General features: G+C 41.2%; 1 protein-coding gene across 2 annotated transcripts in view; it reads right to left on the bottom strand.

The window, feature by feature from the left end:
• The window catches only part of SLC25A26 (solute carrier family 25 member 26), an 81,082-nt gene extending 65,419 nt beyond the window's left edge, over positions 1-15,663 (bottom strand). Inside the window, exons 1-3 of one of the 2 annotated variants that reach the window (XM_056501256.1) lie at positions 15,509-15,663; positions 12,068-12,224; positions 10,494-10,603 (exon numbers count right to left, since the gene is read on the bottom strand). In XM_056501256.1, coding sequence (XP_056357231.1) covers positions 10,494-10,603; positions 12,068-12,224; positions 15,509-15,541 — 300 coding nt within the window. In that variant the 5' untranslated portion in view covers positions 15,542-15,663. The remainder of the gene's footprint in view (positions 1-10,493; positions 10,604-12,067; positions 12,225-15,508) is intronic. The other variant, XM_056501257.1, reaches the window with a different exon arrangement.
• Positions 15,664-16,626: the final 963 nt, after the last annotated feature.

Below are 16,626 nucleotides of genomic sequence, written 5' to 3' on the forward strand. Positions count from 1 at the left end.
CTGAAACAAAAGGCTCAAGAATTTTCAAAGCTATAGGAAAACTTGATTTTACAGCTACAAGCAAAGCCATTAATAGTTTACAGAGCAGGTATGCAGAAATGAAAATATTAGCACCTATTACCTTTCCAGATTTTTAATGCTATCACCACTTCTAAACAAGAGGGTGCTGAATTTCAAAAACCTTGTCTATAATCATTACTAGGTCAAGGGTGACTCCAGTATTTAGACAAAACCCTACGAGCATTTTTAATTTGCTGACTTGCATTAGCCAGTCAGGAACTAAAGCTAAAACCGGGTCTATTTCATTAACATTTATCTATGTGTTGCTAAGACAGTGGACGTTCTAATTAAATTAAGGCAATTTCTTTCCCTTGTCAGCTGGGGGAAAAGCGTTTTGACTTTTGGGAGCTCCTTGCACGAACCAGCACTGCCATCTCCTGGTCGGATTTGTGTTGGAACCAGACTCTCCTGGCTGCTGTGAAGAATGAAAATTAATAAAGTGCAAATAAAGTCTCAGAAGTGCTATGAAACAGTTATTACCTATAATAGGATTTAAACAGTTTGTTTCAGTGTAAATGTGGCTGTAGCAAACAGAAAATAAGATCTGTAAATAGCACCAGGAACCCACCCAAAGCCTTTTCTATGGCTCACCTGAGTTTAGTGGAAACACCTGATCTCAAAACTGGAACTTCTGCATAGGGGCCAATCCCACCTAAAGCTGGAGCAGCTGTTCACAATCAGGCAGATTCATCTAATTCAGCACAGAGGTAGCCAGCACTTTTCTTTATACAATAACACAAGATACAGAATAAAAAAAGACAAAGGGCACATAGTCCTGCTTACACAGAGGCTCAGTGCAAACAGAGACAATGCCAACACCTTTAGAAAAGAACACAACTACTCCTGGTTTTCAGTGCTATATTATGATCCAAATATCAACATATCTTATTTGGATTATCAGCCTTTCCCTTCCACCCTTTGTGCTCCAGGAAAAGCATTTTCTCCTGGGCTGGATTTGTAGGGTTTGGTAGAGAATCAAAGATAACAGATAAATTTGTTTTTAGGCACCTCCACTACAGTTTGACCACCAACCTTGTGACCTGTACACGAGGTGTACCCAGGAACATTTGGAAGAGGACAGAGCAGGTGTCCTGACTGCTATTAAGGGCTTAGGCTGGCATTTAAGCTGGGCTGGTGCACAGGTTTCCTCAGAACCAAGGGCACAGCTGCTACAACACTTCCAGCTTTGTGGCTCTAAGGAGAAAGTATTTACCTGCTCCTGCAGCACCCTGCACAGCTGATGATCTGACTCACACACTCCTAAAAGCTCCCACAGCCAAGGGCTGAGCACTTGTTATCTTTAATCAGAGGCAGATATTGCCCCTGCTGTAAGAGCCTGCTGCAGTGAGAGCCCAATTTCTGGCACCTGGCTAATGAGCTGAACTATTCTCTGCACTAACCTGGGCTTAGCTGAGCATCATGACCAAATATTTTTCCACTAATTAATTATCCAGCCCTTCTGCCCCATGGCAGGGGAAGGGGAGTCTGAGGACAAAGGACTCTTATGGAATTTTTGAGTGGCTGATGATTTAGGAACCTGCACTCAGTGACTCTGAGCAAATTTCTGGCTTTCATAGCTCAGTCTACTTGAAAATTTAGTACAGAAACATGGAGTAACCTCCAGAAACATTTTCTTTTGTTGCAGCTTTAAACCCTGTGGAACCCTTTCTAAAGGATTTTAATATTTCTCAAGCAGAAAGTTTTAAGGACTTTATCTGTCTGAGTAGGCTGGGAAGCTTTAATTGATGTTCACCATATAAATATAATTCAATACTTCATACAAAACTAAAGGAACATTCCTGGGGACAGTTTCTCTTAAATGTAATTTGCATAAGTTTATTCTTAATCAAATAAGAATATAATTTATGACACTGTAAAACTTTGCATCCAGAGAGCAGAAACTTTAGGCTAAACCTCACAATACCTGTGCAAGATAATCACTAACCCATTATGGAGGAAAAGCTGCTGCACAAAAATGACAACAACAAAGATGCTATGATTTATCAAAGGACATATGTTTAGGCTGCAGTCAATCTGCTAACAAAATCCTAATCTCTCACCCCGTTTCTGAAGGTCAGAAGGATTGCCTGCTGAGCAGAATGTAAAATAAGCAAGAAAAATAGAACAACTCTAAAACCCTGTTCAAAGAGAAGCAGCAATAAATTGGGGTTTGGGAGGTTTTTAAATGTAACCTGCATTAGCCCTGACTATTCTGCAGACAAAAGCTGCCTTGGAGCACAAGTTTGCTTTTTTGCTGGTTTTTTGTGTGTTCTGTTTATGGGGGTTTTTAAACATTAAAAAAAATGCTGCTTCCCAAAATAGGTTAATATGTCATAACCTGAACATCTCAGTTTCTATGTCTAAGTAGGAAGTTACTATTTTTAATCTGAACCATGAAAACTGTCCTTTTCCCCTTCTCAGATAACTGAATTATTAAAATAATAGGCAAGTTTAAAATTGAAATATCTTAAATTGCACTGATTTCCTGGATCTGGAGAAGAAAGGGGAAATTTCCCTCTTGATTCATGTCAAAGGCTCTCAATAAAACTTGAATTCAGCAGTGCAGCTTTCCATGCCTCTTCAAACCCTTCAAACCCTGTAAATTTATGCCTGGTTCTTCAGATCTCCCTGGGATGCCCCTCTTCAACAGAATGGAAAAATGAATGCAATATTATGAGATTAGCAAACTATTTCATCCTCCAAATAACTGCTTCTAACTGTGGTCACAGCTCTTGGGTTGGAAATATCAGCTAGCAGGGAACATGAACTGTGAGCTGCAGGTGGAGGATGAACTGCCTCACCCTTCCCAGCAACAGGAAAATGAGCAGAAAACAGGAGGAACATGAAATATCTTCATATTCATTTATATGGTTTCATATATTCCTTGGACAGAGCACCTGAACTGCTGCATTCACAGACCCAACACATTTCAAACACCAGTAAACCTTCATCTAAATAACTGCTGCCCTTTTGACCAAGGAGAACAAAAACACAAGTTTCTCTGGTCAGTAATTCACTGTGGGTCACAGCTGCAGTTGTGAACAAGTCCTTCCACATGTGCCTGTCAGCAGGAGCACAGAGAGTACAGAATGGAAGTGTTAATTCCTGGTTTAATGAGGGAATTGTCTCCAGGGATGACAGAAACTGCCCTGTACATGTACTGTCCACTGTCTTTAAATGCCAGCCCCAGGGAAAGGGTTCACCTTCAGCACAAAGCCTCAAAAGATGCTAAATCTTATTTTCCTCCTCCCCACTGCCATGCACAGCACAGTGAAATTCAGTCCTGTGTAAAGCTGCTGGGGTCATGGACAGGTGACTCCACTCCTAATTTAAACCCCATGGAGAGAACAAGTTTTGACTAATGGGCTCTGGATGGGAAAGTTTAGACAAAGCCAAGCTCTTTGTCCCATCTTTTCCTCTGACTGACACAACAATGCCTTCATTAATTTAACTGCAGCTCCCCTGTATGCTGGTAGGAAACATTTCTTCAAAGAACAATCTCACCCAGCAAGATCCCTCAGATCTCAGCACCTCCCAGAGCTTAAAAACATATTATTTCAGAGATGAGACCATTCACAGGGACAAGCATTTGGAAAACTGGAGTTTCTGCACAAACATATTCAACTTTCTCCACATTCCCACCTTAGATGACTTTACCTGGAATCTGCAGAGCTGTTTTGCAGATTTATTTCATCCTGTCATTTTCAAATCTATAACAGCTCTGTTTTATGACTTTCCAGAGCTCCCTCCCTCCTGCTTCAGAGCATCATCTGCACCAGCACACACTTGTCCCTTCACAATGACCATCCTGGCTGAGCCTTTCCACCCCAGCTGGCTCCTCATCCATCATTTCAGGAGCCCTCTCAGGGCTACTGGGCTTCTGCCCCTCTCAGATTTTCTTCCCACACATGGCTCTTCAATCACCCAGAAATATTCCCAACAAATCCTGCTGTGGGTTCCCTGCCTACCTTTCCTTTAGTTGTGTCAGATACACCTCAGAAAACTTCTGTCCTCCAGCAGTGGGAATTTGTGCCAAGCTCTGTTCACAGCAAGGAGAAACTCTTAGTCCAGTTAGATCAAGGGAAAGTTTGTGAAGCTGACAAGGCTGACACTGAACACTTCTTTGCAGAAGTACTTCTCACTGCAGATGTTTTGAAAGTTTGTGTGCTTTGCCTAAACCAATTGGTCTTTTAACATCTAAGCAATGTAGAGTTTTGTTTCCTTTTTAAAACTAGACCTAAAACTTACCAGAAGTAACCTGATGTTACACACCTCTTGTACTCAGAGATTTTGAAGTTCTTCAGTACAATCACAAACAGTTGGTTTAAACTCAAGTAGAAAAATCAGACAGCTGAATAACTTGAAAAAAATCTTCCTTAACCTGGTGGATGCTTGAATCAATTACTACCACTTTTAAAGACAGAAATCCTTAAAACCTAATAAAAATAGATCCTTAAGTCAATGTACAGAACCATCTGTATGATCCAATCAATTCCAGCAACACTTTCACCGTGAAAGTCTGTTAAACTTATTTTAAAAGGCTTAAGAAACTCATTAAATCCACCAGCCAAATGGTTCTTTCAGCAAAAGCTGGACAGTGCATCCCATCCAGCAGAAAACTGTTTCCAAGGAGCCAAGTGGGGTCAGGCTGTGTTACAGGAGGACAGACAGTAATGAGATTCCAGGCAAGAGAACACAGGCAGTATTTTCTGAAAACACATTAAGTCTCCTGTTGAAAGAAGACTAGTATTTTGCAATTTGCTCACTCTCTTGGGGATACATTGGCACAGAACATGGAAACTTCAACTACATTGTATTTTATTAAGTATTTTCCTTTAATTGATCCCTTACTCTTTCCTTCAGCCTTTTCACTTAAAGAATTACGGGTTTGTCCACATATGGAGCTATTCATAGCTATTCCTGACAAATCCTGCATAGAACATTAGCTTAAGGTGAGTTTATTCCAAAGTGTCTCAAACATTTCCAAAGCTGACTGCTATAGTAAGTGAGGAAATCCATCAGGAAGTACTTTAAAATTATTTATTTCTCATTTGTAACTTTTTAATCCAAATTTGCTTTCTTCTGTAGACACTTTGAGCTACAAATATTTCTAAATCAACTGAGTATCAGCCCTGTGATCAAAAGACATGACAAGCATCAAGTTTTAGTGCAAAGCAGCATGTTCTCTAAGCCCTGAAGCCAGCAGGTTGCACAAAGCAGTGTGGGGAGAGCAGCTGATGAAGATGCACTATGTGCACTTAGCATGGAGCATACAAGAGAAGATCAGCATGGGTGGCTGGCTAGGTATTTGACAGTTCTTCATTTGCTGTTTCAGCCTCTAATTGTATGATGAATTTGTTGGCAGCATTTGTGGATTCATGCCCTCATTCATCTTTATTTACAACCAATTCCCAGCCACTGCTCTCAGTTTCCATCCTCTCTCTGTTCTTTCTCCAGTACCTCTTAAAGGCAGCAGTCTCACCTTCCCAACCATCTCCTAACCTCTGCTTCTGCATAAGGATTTGGCAAAAATCCTGCTGTATCTGTATTGCAGACCTGACCTCACATAGATTCATTTATGAATATTTCAAACCCCACCACGATTAATTCAGAAGACCACCTACGTTGTTGCACTCCCCACCACTGCTCACCTTGCCAGGGTATTCCCTTTCTCAAAGCCTGAGAGCAGCCAGATTTGCACAGCACAAAAGGTACAGTCACAGCTAAAATGATAGGCACTGATCAATGAAAACAGGAAAAGAAAAAAAGTTTCAGTGCTGTGGAAAAGGTCCCATCACACTTGGACTGCTGTCACTTGCACACTGCTTTGAATACTATGATCTGCCAGCACATCCTACACTGGTTGAAGGAGATAGGATGTAAAGCACAAAATGCAGGACAATTTTGTCCATTTATTAATTCAGTTTTTAGAAAAGGAGTAGCTAAAACATCCAAAGCCATTAGCCCAAAGTCTAGACACAAGTACTTCATCTCCTCTTTGCTGAACTAAAATCATCTCTCCTTAGAGTGTTCAACGTTCAACTGAAAAGTCACATCTTCCAACATTGCAAGGTTTAGAGTTTGAAACAGGTAAAATTTAACTTCATGTCTGATGTGAGTGGCTGTCTCAGCCCTGTTGGATTGGGCTCCTGCAAGCTGATCTTCCAGAGCTTACCATGCTGCAAAGCCCTGGCCTATTATCCTGCTGGAGATTTTCATTCCATTACTCTGCAGATTTGTCTGACTCATGCTCCTGCCTTTTTCTCAGAACAGGCATTAATAACAACTTTCTTCTCTGACCTAGCCAGTTTCTCATGGAATTCACACCAATATACTTTTGGAGATTCCTGCTCTTCTATTAAACTGAAACTAGTTAACTGTTTCAAACAATGCTGCCAGGGCAGAGGGAAGAAGTGGCTGATTTGTGGATAGAGACAGACAACAGTGTTGTCCATCATGTCTAGAATTCCTCTTTTTATGCAGGAAAAGAAAATCCAAAAAAACACAAACGTAAAATACTGTGAAACATACACTTTCCTCTTGCATTTGAATTAAAAGCACACTTAAAATATCATTCTACAGAATCATGATTTGTAAAACTGCAAACTTGCTTACATTTGAGCTTGCTTGTTCTAAGAAACAAGCTCATACTAGTAGAGAAAGGTAAATTAATTCCCCAGAAAGATAATTCTTGCATTAAGAAGTTTTCCCATTTGACACATCCCAACAGCAGATAAAAAAATTCCAAAGTTATTAATATGAAGGGTCAGATGCTAATCACAGATGAACCACACACTTTGCTCTTATCACAGAAGTACCTCAAGTGGTAATGCACTGGAATTCCAAGTGAGCTTGGAATTTCACCTTGAAATACCTGTCCTCACCTTGCCCTGTGCAGTCAATGATCTCCTCTCCCCACTGTAGTTACAAAGTTTTGAACTTTTGGAATCTCCAGACTTTTAATCCTAAATTACTTTTTACAGACTTTTTAATCTTTAAATACTCTAGAAACTTGCACAAGGACAAAAGCAGCTCAATGACTTCAGCTGGTGAAGATCCAGAGCATGGTCATTACCACCAGCTGCCAAAAGAACAGGACATTTCCCTGCCATGCTGGTCCTCAGCCTCCCCAGCACTTCCTCTCTGAAAGTCAAGGTAGTTTGCTGTCTTGCAAAGGAGGGAAAAAAAAGAAAGACAATGCCATCAAAAATAGCCAATCAAGAACAAAAGATCAGAAAGATAAGAGTGAACCCACAATTTACAGGCAACAACCCAAAGCTTTCACTAATGCCTTACAAAGCTCAGATTGTAACCATAACAATATCTAAATATTAGATGGGAAAGGGCTGTTGCCAGAGCCAAATGACTTTATTCTCACCTCCATGGAAAAGCCACTGGGATGTAAAATTATCTGTGCTGAATCCAAATTAGCTGTGCTCAATCCAACCACTTTGGCACTCCTGCATTGGTCAAACTGGGACAATCTTAAACTTGTGCCATAAAACCACATTTGCAGGAGTTTGGTGGGAAAGGCTCAGAGGGGGCTTCTATTTAGCAAAGTTTCTTGTAATTAATACACACACTTATTAAACTGACATTAAAAAATCTGTGCAAATCAATCTGGAGCTGTACAGTTAACTCTGGGCCTGGTTACTGCTGAAAATGAGTACTAGGAGCTTTAAAATGTTGCTTCTTCTTAGAGTTACTTATACCACCTTAGAATATTAAAAGTAAAATTTCAGAACATCTGGTTTTCCTTTCCACTCCCTATGATATCATGTTTTCCAAGCACATTTGGCAGCTCACTGTAAAGATACAGGCAGACTAAACATACAGGGCAATGCAGAGTCAAGATGAAAAATTCCGAAGTCCTGGATGCAGTAAATGTGTTTTCTATCTCCAGATTTCAGTTACACAAGTGGTGTAATAAGGGCTTTTCCCCCATTGGCAACCCATGTATTCTTCAACCTTCTCCTTCCTTGATGAGATGATACACCATGTATCTGCCCTCTAGAGTTTTGGATGTGCCTTTGTAAGCAGTTTTTCACATATTATGGGATATTGAGAGTCCCTATGCAGCGAGATTCAGTTGTAGGGAAAAATAATTATGCTTAACAGAGTCAGATTTTGTATGTATTTTTCTTTATCTCCCTCTGGGAGAATAGATTAGCTTTCTATATTCCTCCTGCCTAAAAGGAAAAAAACAAAACAAAACAAAACACTGCTACAACCTCTGCCTTTTTATTGCTTGGCTTTGTCTCTCCCAGTCTGGAACAGGAAAAATGAACTAAACCAGTTTCAGGGCACTGTTTCTCCCATGAATTTCCACAGACTGTAAACAATACAGAAGAGTAGCTATTATAAAAGCTAAAAGTTTTTATTTGACCCATTTCTCACAGATATTTTATCAAATCTTGAAGCAACCTTTGTATCTCTTCCTCTTTACCTATTTTATTATTTTTAGCAGGTCACATTCAAAACACAGATGAGTCAGCACAAACAGTTTAAGTTTTGCACATACTCACATTTTATTGATGCACAACAAGGTATCTGACTTTTTTATACTCATCAGTGAAGGAACAGCAAACCTAGAAATCCATCAACACTTTCTTGCTCTAAGTCCTAATTTCTCTGTTTTGTAAGAAAACTGTGTGGAAATGCAAAGACATACCTTAAGAATTAAGTCTTTGGCTTAATGCTTCACATTTAAAAGCAATTTAAATCATGAAGTATAAAATGGAAGAAAAGTACATATTATCAAAAAAACTACTGACAAAATAATAGTCCCAGTACTTATGCCCTGATTAAAACTTAATGACTAATCAATAAAACTGTAATTATAACTTTCACCCTGATGCAGCTTGGACTAGTTTATATATTTCTATTGATCACCTAGCACTTTATAAAAAACATACATGAGAAGGTCTTTGTGCTATTTTATTACAGACTCGTTGTAGCAAATCATCTCAGTTATTTTAGAGCTCAGTTCTCTCCTCACACCCATCACTCCAAGAGGAGAAGAGAAGCTAGCAAAAACAGGAAAATGGCTGTTACAACATCACAGTTCCCACATATAAAGCCACTCTGCCATTTCAGTGGCTACCATTTTATATTTCTCTGGCCTTGGAGTAGCCAGGGCCAAGCACATGAGACAGCTCTGAGCTCACTGAACTGTGCTGCACCATCTCTGCCAGCCCAACATGAAAGCAGCAAGGGCCTGAGTTGTACAGGTCACAGACCAGCACAGGGAACAAATGGCAACAGGTTCTGTTGAAAGGAGTCATCTGTAGGCAACTGGGCTTTGGCTACTGCTGAAACAATTACTCAGTTGTCATTTTCTCACAGGATCCTCACAGGCACAGGGAATGTACCATAAATAATCTATTCCACAAAGAAGAGACTTTTTCTTCTGGTAGATTTTGTTACAAAGTGCTGGCACCTCTTCATGAGCCCCATTGCCATCTTGCTTGATTCTGCAATAGCACATGAGAAGCTCAAAACACCTCCTGGATCTGCTGCTCCATGACACATCAGGCAAACAAGGAGTTTTAGGGCTGTGCATTGGTGGTAAATATTGGTGGTAAATCATGCTGATTTCCAACAGCCTTTAGAGAATCTTCATGGAAATAAGTTCTGTGCATTGCCTTAAGTTAGAAGTTACAACCTGATGGCACAGGCTCTAACCAAGCTCAGAAAGAATCCACCTGAGGCAGCAACACAAAAAAATCCCACCCAGCCCCACATCTATCACCTTCCATCTACCCCTACCAGAGTGGTTATAGGTGCTGCACTCATCTATCTTCATGTACTTGGTATGTTAAATTAAGTTTCCTGGCTAAATCTCATTCAATCTAATCAGTACCATTTCCACAGAAGAATAAAAATTACTTGGGTAAAGCTGATCTCACAGAGAGCAGGGAGAGCTGAGCTGCTTCCCATGGGAAATAGCCAGGCTGTGCTGCTGTAGTAGTGAGGCACCTGGTGTTAAGCTGAAATAAATGGCATCTCCACATTCCTGGTAGCTTGGGACCAACATGCACCTAAGCTAAGCCCCCTTGGGAAAGAAAATAAAAAAGCCAGTTAATAAAAGCAGAATACAGAATCACAGATGCAACAAATTTTTCTGCCCCGTGCCATTAGCTAAGTTTAAGTTGCAAAAGAGCCAGAAAAGCTGTTTGTTTCCTTACCTCAAACCTGCAGAGACAATCTGCACCCCATTTTACCAGTGCAGTGCCAGGACAGAGTGTCAAAAACAGCACAGCAAAGGTGGCCAGTGCTGGCTGGAACAGCAAGGGGTGTTTAGAGTCCAACACCCAGCCCCAAGGCACTGTGCCAACAGTGAGAAATGAGGCTGTTGTAAGAACAGTAACAAGATATGACACCAAACCCAAATTCCCATAACTGGACACAAAAGAGATGAACTTCCTTCTTACCACTTCCCCAAGGGAGGCAGCCACCATGTGTGTCACAGGGGACAAGTAAGATGAAGATCCATGGGGCAGCACAGATTTCACATTCTCATAGGTGATAAAAAAAGCAGCAGCTGAAATTCAAGAAAACATGCAATCATTGTACTGTTCCTCCATCACAGGGCTGTAGTTAAAGCATATTTTTACTCCAAAACAGTACAACAGTATCAACAAACCTCCCATTAATACCAAAGGTGTCAGGACTCCAGGCCACATTTAGTATGAGCTACAGAAAGATGTGTTCATTAGCCATGGATGTCCAGCACATTTTGAAAAACTGGTATCTTCCATACCATAGACAGAGGGACCATCTCTTGGTTGAACTGAACACATGGTGCTTTTATTGAGAGGAGGAGAAAGGGAAAAACAAATCAGTTGATTAATTGAAAAGAAAAACAAACCCAAAAAGCATAAATTGGTACAATTCTGCTATCCTGCAATGTGCAAAACTGTTTCAGTAGCAGTTTATTAATAACTTCTTCCTAGCTATTGTCAGTTAAATATGTTGAATTTAGCTCCATAAATTTTTTTTCCAAGCTTCTGAAGGATTTGTGTAAGTACAGTGCAATGAACAAGAAACACACAAAACTAAACTGAGCACAGCAACGTGAGTGTGTTTATTCACTGCACGAGTCAACTACAAAGGCACTTACACCTTAAGGGTTATTCCTTTTCCTAAAGATAATTTCAGTTCTCAGTCATATGTGTGAAAGATAAAACTACAGTGCAGATTTTGGAGATGTAAATACTGAAAAAATGACATGTCTTGCGGGGGAACAGATTTTAATTGTAAAGAAGGGCTGTGTGAATTGCCTTCTACTAATCAAAAGATGCTTATCACCTCAAAAGGAGATAACAGAGCAGCCAAGATAAAGAACTGAATTTTTTTATATCACCTTATGAAGGACATCAAACATCTGAAGGTGCCAGTGGATTTGTCTGCAAAGTTCTCCTAACATTTATGTTCACAGCACAGATTGCTGTTTTTTCATCCCTCTCTACAAAGACAAAATGGACAAAGGCATCAGGAATTTCAGATGCCTTTTCTCTGCAGGGACTAAAAGTATCTACTTTTTTAAAGCCTTAGTTTCAAAAGTATTCCTGATGTCTTTACAACTGAAGCATTGTTGTCTCAGGGAGATGGGCAGAGCATCCCCAGGGCAATTAACTCAAACACCTGCAGTGCACTTGGAAATTCCATTCATTTCCAAGGCCAAGAAAGAGTGGGTCATGACAAAAATGGCCAGGACAAGCAAGACTCAAGCCCTCCTTGGCACCCAGAAATGCTTTAGTGTGCTCCTGTAAGAAGGACAGGCTTATATCCAGGAATGTTTCCAATGAATTAGGATTGCTTTTCAGAGCAAACATGCAGCAGCCTTCACTCCAGTCTTGCTGGAATTCTAGAAACTGCTCTTCACATCTGGACATGGACTCACAGAATCCAGGCACCCATGGGAGAGGAAGCCACAGACATCAATGTCCCATGTGACATAAATTACTGCTCAAAGAAGCCAAAGCATAATCCAAAGGAAATTTACCATTTGGGAAGGATCCTATTGCAGTGGAAGGAACACCAGCATAGATGCCACGAAAACCACCAGCTTTCCTAAATCCTTGAGGACTCTGCAGTCTTGTTTTCACAGTATCCAGGGGGAAAAGGATCAAGTCAACAAACACACCAGCAACTCCACCAGCCTTCAAAACAAAACCATGGAGAAAAGTGCATTAATATTCTCAGGGGTGAAGCTGTGGTGCTTATGTGAATAACTGAGGCATGTGCAACCCAAAGCACTGCTGATTGTATCCATCCCAAGTTTATAAATTGATAAACTTATAAACTCATAAACTGTCTTACACACAGCTCAACAGCTTCCACAGCTTTAACAAGGAGAGGTCAACAAAAGAAAGTAACAGATATTACAACTTTTAAACCATTTTAAGATATTTTCAAAACAATCTTAGTGTTTTCAATAGTACAAGCAAAGCAATGCAACACTTCCCCATCCCACAGAAAAGCCAGACAGTGGATGTCACTTATCAAGAGACAGCACAGAATGACCAACAGCTCCAACAGTTGTGTGATAAAATCAGGGAAAGACTGAAGCAATTCTGCTCACTCCCCTTAGGTATCTCACATTCACATTTTTCCAGCAAACATCTTCATTTAAAGTGTTCACACTTCCTCATTGCCTTTGTCAAACAAAGCCTAAAGTAAGATTTTCCCCCCCCACAATAAAAGTCTGTAGGAAAAAAAAAATGGACAAATCATTGAAGGTTTAGATTGGAAGAGACTTAAAGATCTAGTTCCAGCCCCTGCCATGGGCAGGGATATTTTCCACTGTCCCAGGTTGTCCCAAGCCCTGCCCAGCCTGGCCTTGGACACTTCCAGGGATGGGGCAGCCACAGCTTCTCTCTCTGCAGCCTGTGCCAGGGTTTTACCAACCTCACAGTAAATAATGTTTCTCTAATATTTAATCTAAACCTACTCTCTGTCAGTTTGAAGTCATTCCCCCTTGTCCTGCCACCATGTGCTCTCTCCACTTGTAGACTCCCTCAAGGTACTGGAAATCACGTTAAATAAAGTTGTTTTCATTACAAAGAAAAGGGAAAGGTTTTATCCAAAGAATGCATGAAACAAAAGCCAAAAAATTTAATCAACTAGGGCTCAATCTTTGTCCATTGTCTGTATTTCTAGATGACTGGGATTTTGTTTTTTTTAATTACTACATGATATGGCAGATTGTAGAAAATAATTATTTCATAAAAATATGAGGAAAAGGTTGAAATAAACAGAAAAACTGTTTTAAAATAAAACAACACCAATAGCTAACATTAATCCATTATGAGACATTATTTAGATGCAGTGCTACTCAGAGAACACAGTTTGAAGGCTACCTCAAATGCACAAGAAACACTGCACAGATTTTTAACCCTGCCTGAAAACAAATCACATGTGTGTTACTCTGATAATTTTTTTCAGGGTAACAGAGGATTCAGAGAGGTGTTCACTATCTACTACTAAAGGTTTAATCAATAAGTTAATTACTCTTTTAATCTAGTTGGCTATTTTGAATGCATTGATTCTTCGTCACTCTTTTTCATCAAAATCCTTATCTGCTCAAAATAGCATTGATCAGATTTAATCAGATTTAATCTAGCCATCTGTTAAAACATGAATCAAAAGTTACTAATTGCTTCTTTAAGTTCTCCAAGTTCTGAATCTAAAATGTCATTTAAATTCATGAGGTGGCTAACAGAGCACCTGCCAGTGGGTGACAATAGCTGTGTGTTTGCAACAACTGCAGAAAAATGACTTTTGGTTCATAAGGCACCTAGAACACAACTTCTCCCCCACCTGTCAGTAACAGCAGGGTTATCAAAAGAACCTTCAGCAGGAGTTGGAGGAGAATCAGACCTCACTGGGGTCTGCAGCCTCAGTCTCTGCTCTGTGTGATCAGTGACAGGAGCAGCTGGAGCTGTGCCAGGGCAGGTTGAGGGTGGGGGTCAGGAAAGGTTCATCCCCAGAGGTGCTGGCACTGCCCAGGCTCCCAGGGAAGCTCCAGGAGAGTTTGGGCACCACTCTCAGGCACTGGGTGGGATTGTTGGGGTGTCCTGGATCAGGAGCTGCAATGGATGATCCTTGATGAGCCTTCCAACTCAGAATATTCAATGACTCCATAAACTCCATCACAATGATTAAGCAAAACCAGATCTAATTGCAATGCATTGAGCCACAACCTCACTGCTCACACCAGAGCACTGGGGCAGGCAGCTGAACTCTCCCCACACCAGCCCAGGGCACCACACCCCTGATTATCCACACAGAACTGACAGCAGCACTGGGTGTTTCCAAGGGAGTCCCCAGCTATTGCTGGGATCACACATGGAAAAGCAGTTCCTAGGGTGGGGAATGCTTCAGACAGGGTCAGGGGCTCCCCACGGTTCTGGAGTGGCTGCTGAAGCCACAAACTGTGGCCACCCCTCAGCTCAGCTCATCACCTTGGCAATGGTCAGGCAGGCCATCTGCAAAATGAGGAATATGTAAAATATCCCTAAGAATGGATGTTCTTTGAGAGCCCTGTAACTTTCAAGCCTGATCAACAAGAAAGGAGATTTAATTGTTGAACCAGAGAGTAACCAACAGGCTCTATGTGATATCCACGTGCTAGAAAGACAAAACACTTGTCAGCAGAATTGCTAAAGTTCAGGGCTGCATGTGTTTCAATAATGTCAGACCTAGAGAGATGTTAACAAAGGCTGGGAAGAAGGATGCACCACTGACAGGATGCAGAATTTATGGGCCACAAGGACATTTGACAGAACCCCAAAGAAAAGGGAGAAACTAATAGAGACAGCTCAAGAACTGAGCTGAATCAGCTCTGGTGGGGTAAAAGGTAATTGCAGCAGGGGCACAGCACATCTGCATCAGGGAAACCCACCCAAGGAAGAGAATGACTGACCATGTGGATTAATTACTATGGGAAGCCAGAGAATCATTAACCTATAGAAGATACAGCACAAAAAAATTAATAAAAAAACCCTCTGTAACTTGTAGCCAATGAACATTAATTATTTTATTTGGTAAAGAGGAGAAATAGTGAAAAGTTTTGGTGGTCGCAGTGCTGGCTTTGGGGGTCTGCCACTCAGGGCCACTTTCTGTGCAGAGAAAAAAAACATATACATATATATATATATGTATGCATGTATGTATGTATGTGTTTATTATATATATATTATATATATATTATATATATATTATATATATTATATTACTATACCTATAATGTAAATATTATATATATATTGCGTATATATATATATATTACATATATTATATAGATAAATACATGCACACACATACATAAATACATATATATGTATATGTATATAATTTATAACCTGTAAATATACCTCTACTCTGTTTACTCTGGGCTCGTGCCCACCAAGTAAAACAGCACATTTCGGGCCCGCTCACTCACCGCCAAGGCCGCCCAGGACTCCCGGGGCTCCATGCAGGGCAGGCGGTCGGGGCTGGCGGTCCGGGCGGGGATCAGCGGGGCCGGGCCCGGCGCTCCGGGCACGCCCCGTGTGCGCACATGGGCGCAGCCATGTTGGCGTCCCCGCGCGGTCACGTGATCGCGGCTCCCAGCGCGCCTGCGGGCGCCCTGCGCATGCGCACGCCGGGCAGCTGCCGGTAATTAGCGCCCAGCGTTAATTGTGTGTAGTGATTTTTACTGTGCAGTATCGGTATAGCCGCTCTTCCTGGCGCCCTGAGATCTGTTTGGAAAGCAAAGTTTTCCCATGTGCCCTGGAAAAAAATGGCATCCTAAGGAAAGGAGTGCTGAAATCCTGAAATTGAGTTTTTCCTTAATTGATGATGATGTCTTCCAGCTGAATTTTCTGTCTCCAGGATGAATTTTCTCCCCTTTTGTGAACGTAACTGATGACATCAGATAGCTTCTACAAAAGAACTTTTATCTTTCCAGCATTGTGTCAGATCATATTATCCAAATAAATATGCATTAGACAGGTGGAGAACATGTATTAGATAGGCGAATTAATGTAAATTTTACTGAGTAATAGGTGTAACATTTTACCCCTTGGGGTGCTTGGTTTGTGGAAGCTTTCACCTTGTACCCTGTGCAGAATAAACAGAAGTGTTTCTGTGTTTGGAGAGCTCAGAAAACCAGCACAGAGCCTGGTGCAGCAGTTCTCACACCGTCCATGGGATGCTCCAACCAGCAATGCTCCCCTGAGCCTGAGCAGTGCAAGCAATAAACCCTCCCAGCCAAGGCCATCGCTCCTGCCTCTTCCCAAGAGCTCTGCTGGCTCTCCTGCGATGGAAAATGCCATTTTTCACCCAAATCCCAGACACTTTTACGTTTTGTATGTGTGTCCTGCTGGCTCTCCCCCTTTTCTACAAAGGGCATGTAATTAATCAGTGGTTCCAAAAGCTGCAGAAAGGATTTTGGCACAGAGTGCTCACACAATCCTCACCCAGCAGGAAACCACACTTGGAATTACGGGAAATGTGATTCGAGAGGAGGAAGAAAGGGTGGATGCTGGAGAAAATTCAGGCAGGCTCCAATTCCAAGAT

Source organism: Oenanthe melanoleuca, chromosome 12, assembly GCF_029582105.1.
Source record: "Oenanthe melanoleuca isolate GR-GAL-2019-014 chromosome 12, OMel1.0, whole genome shotgun sequence".
Taxonomy (NCBI): Eukaryota; Metazoa; Chordata; class Aves; order Passeriformes; family Muscicapidae; genus Oenanthe; species Oenanthe melanoleuca.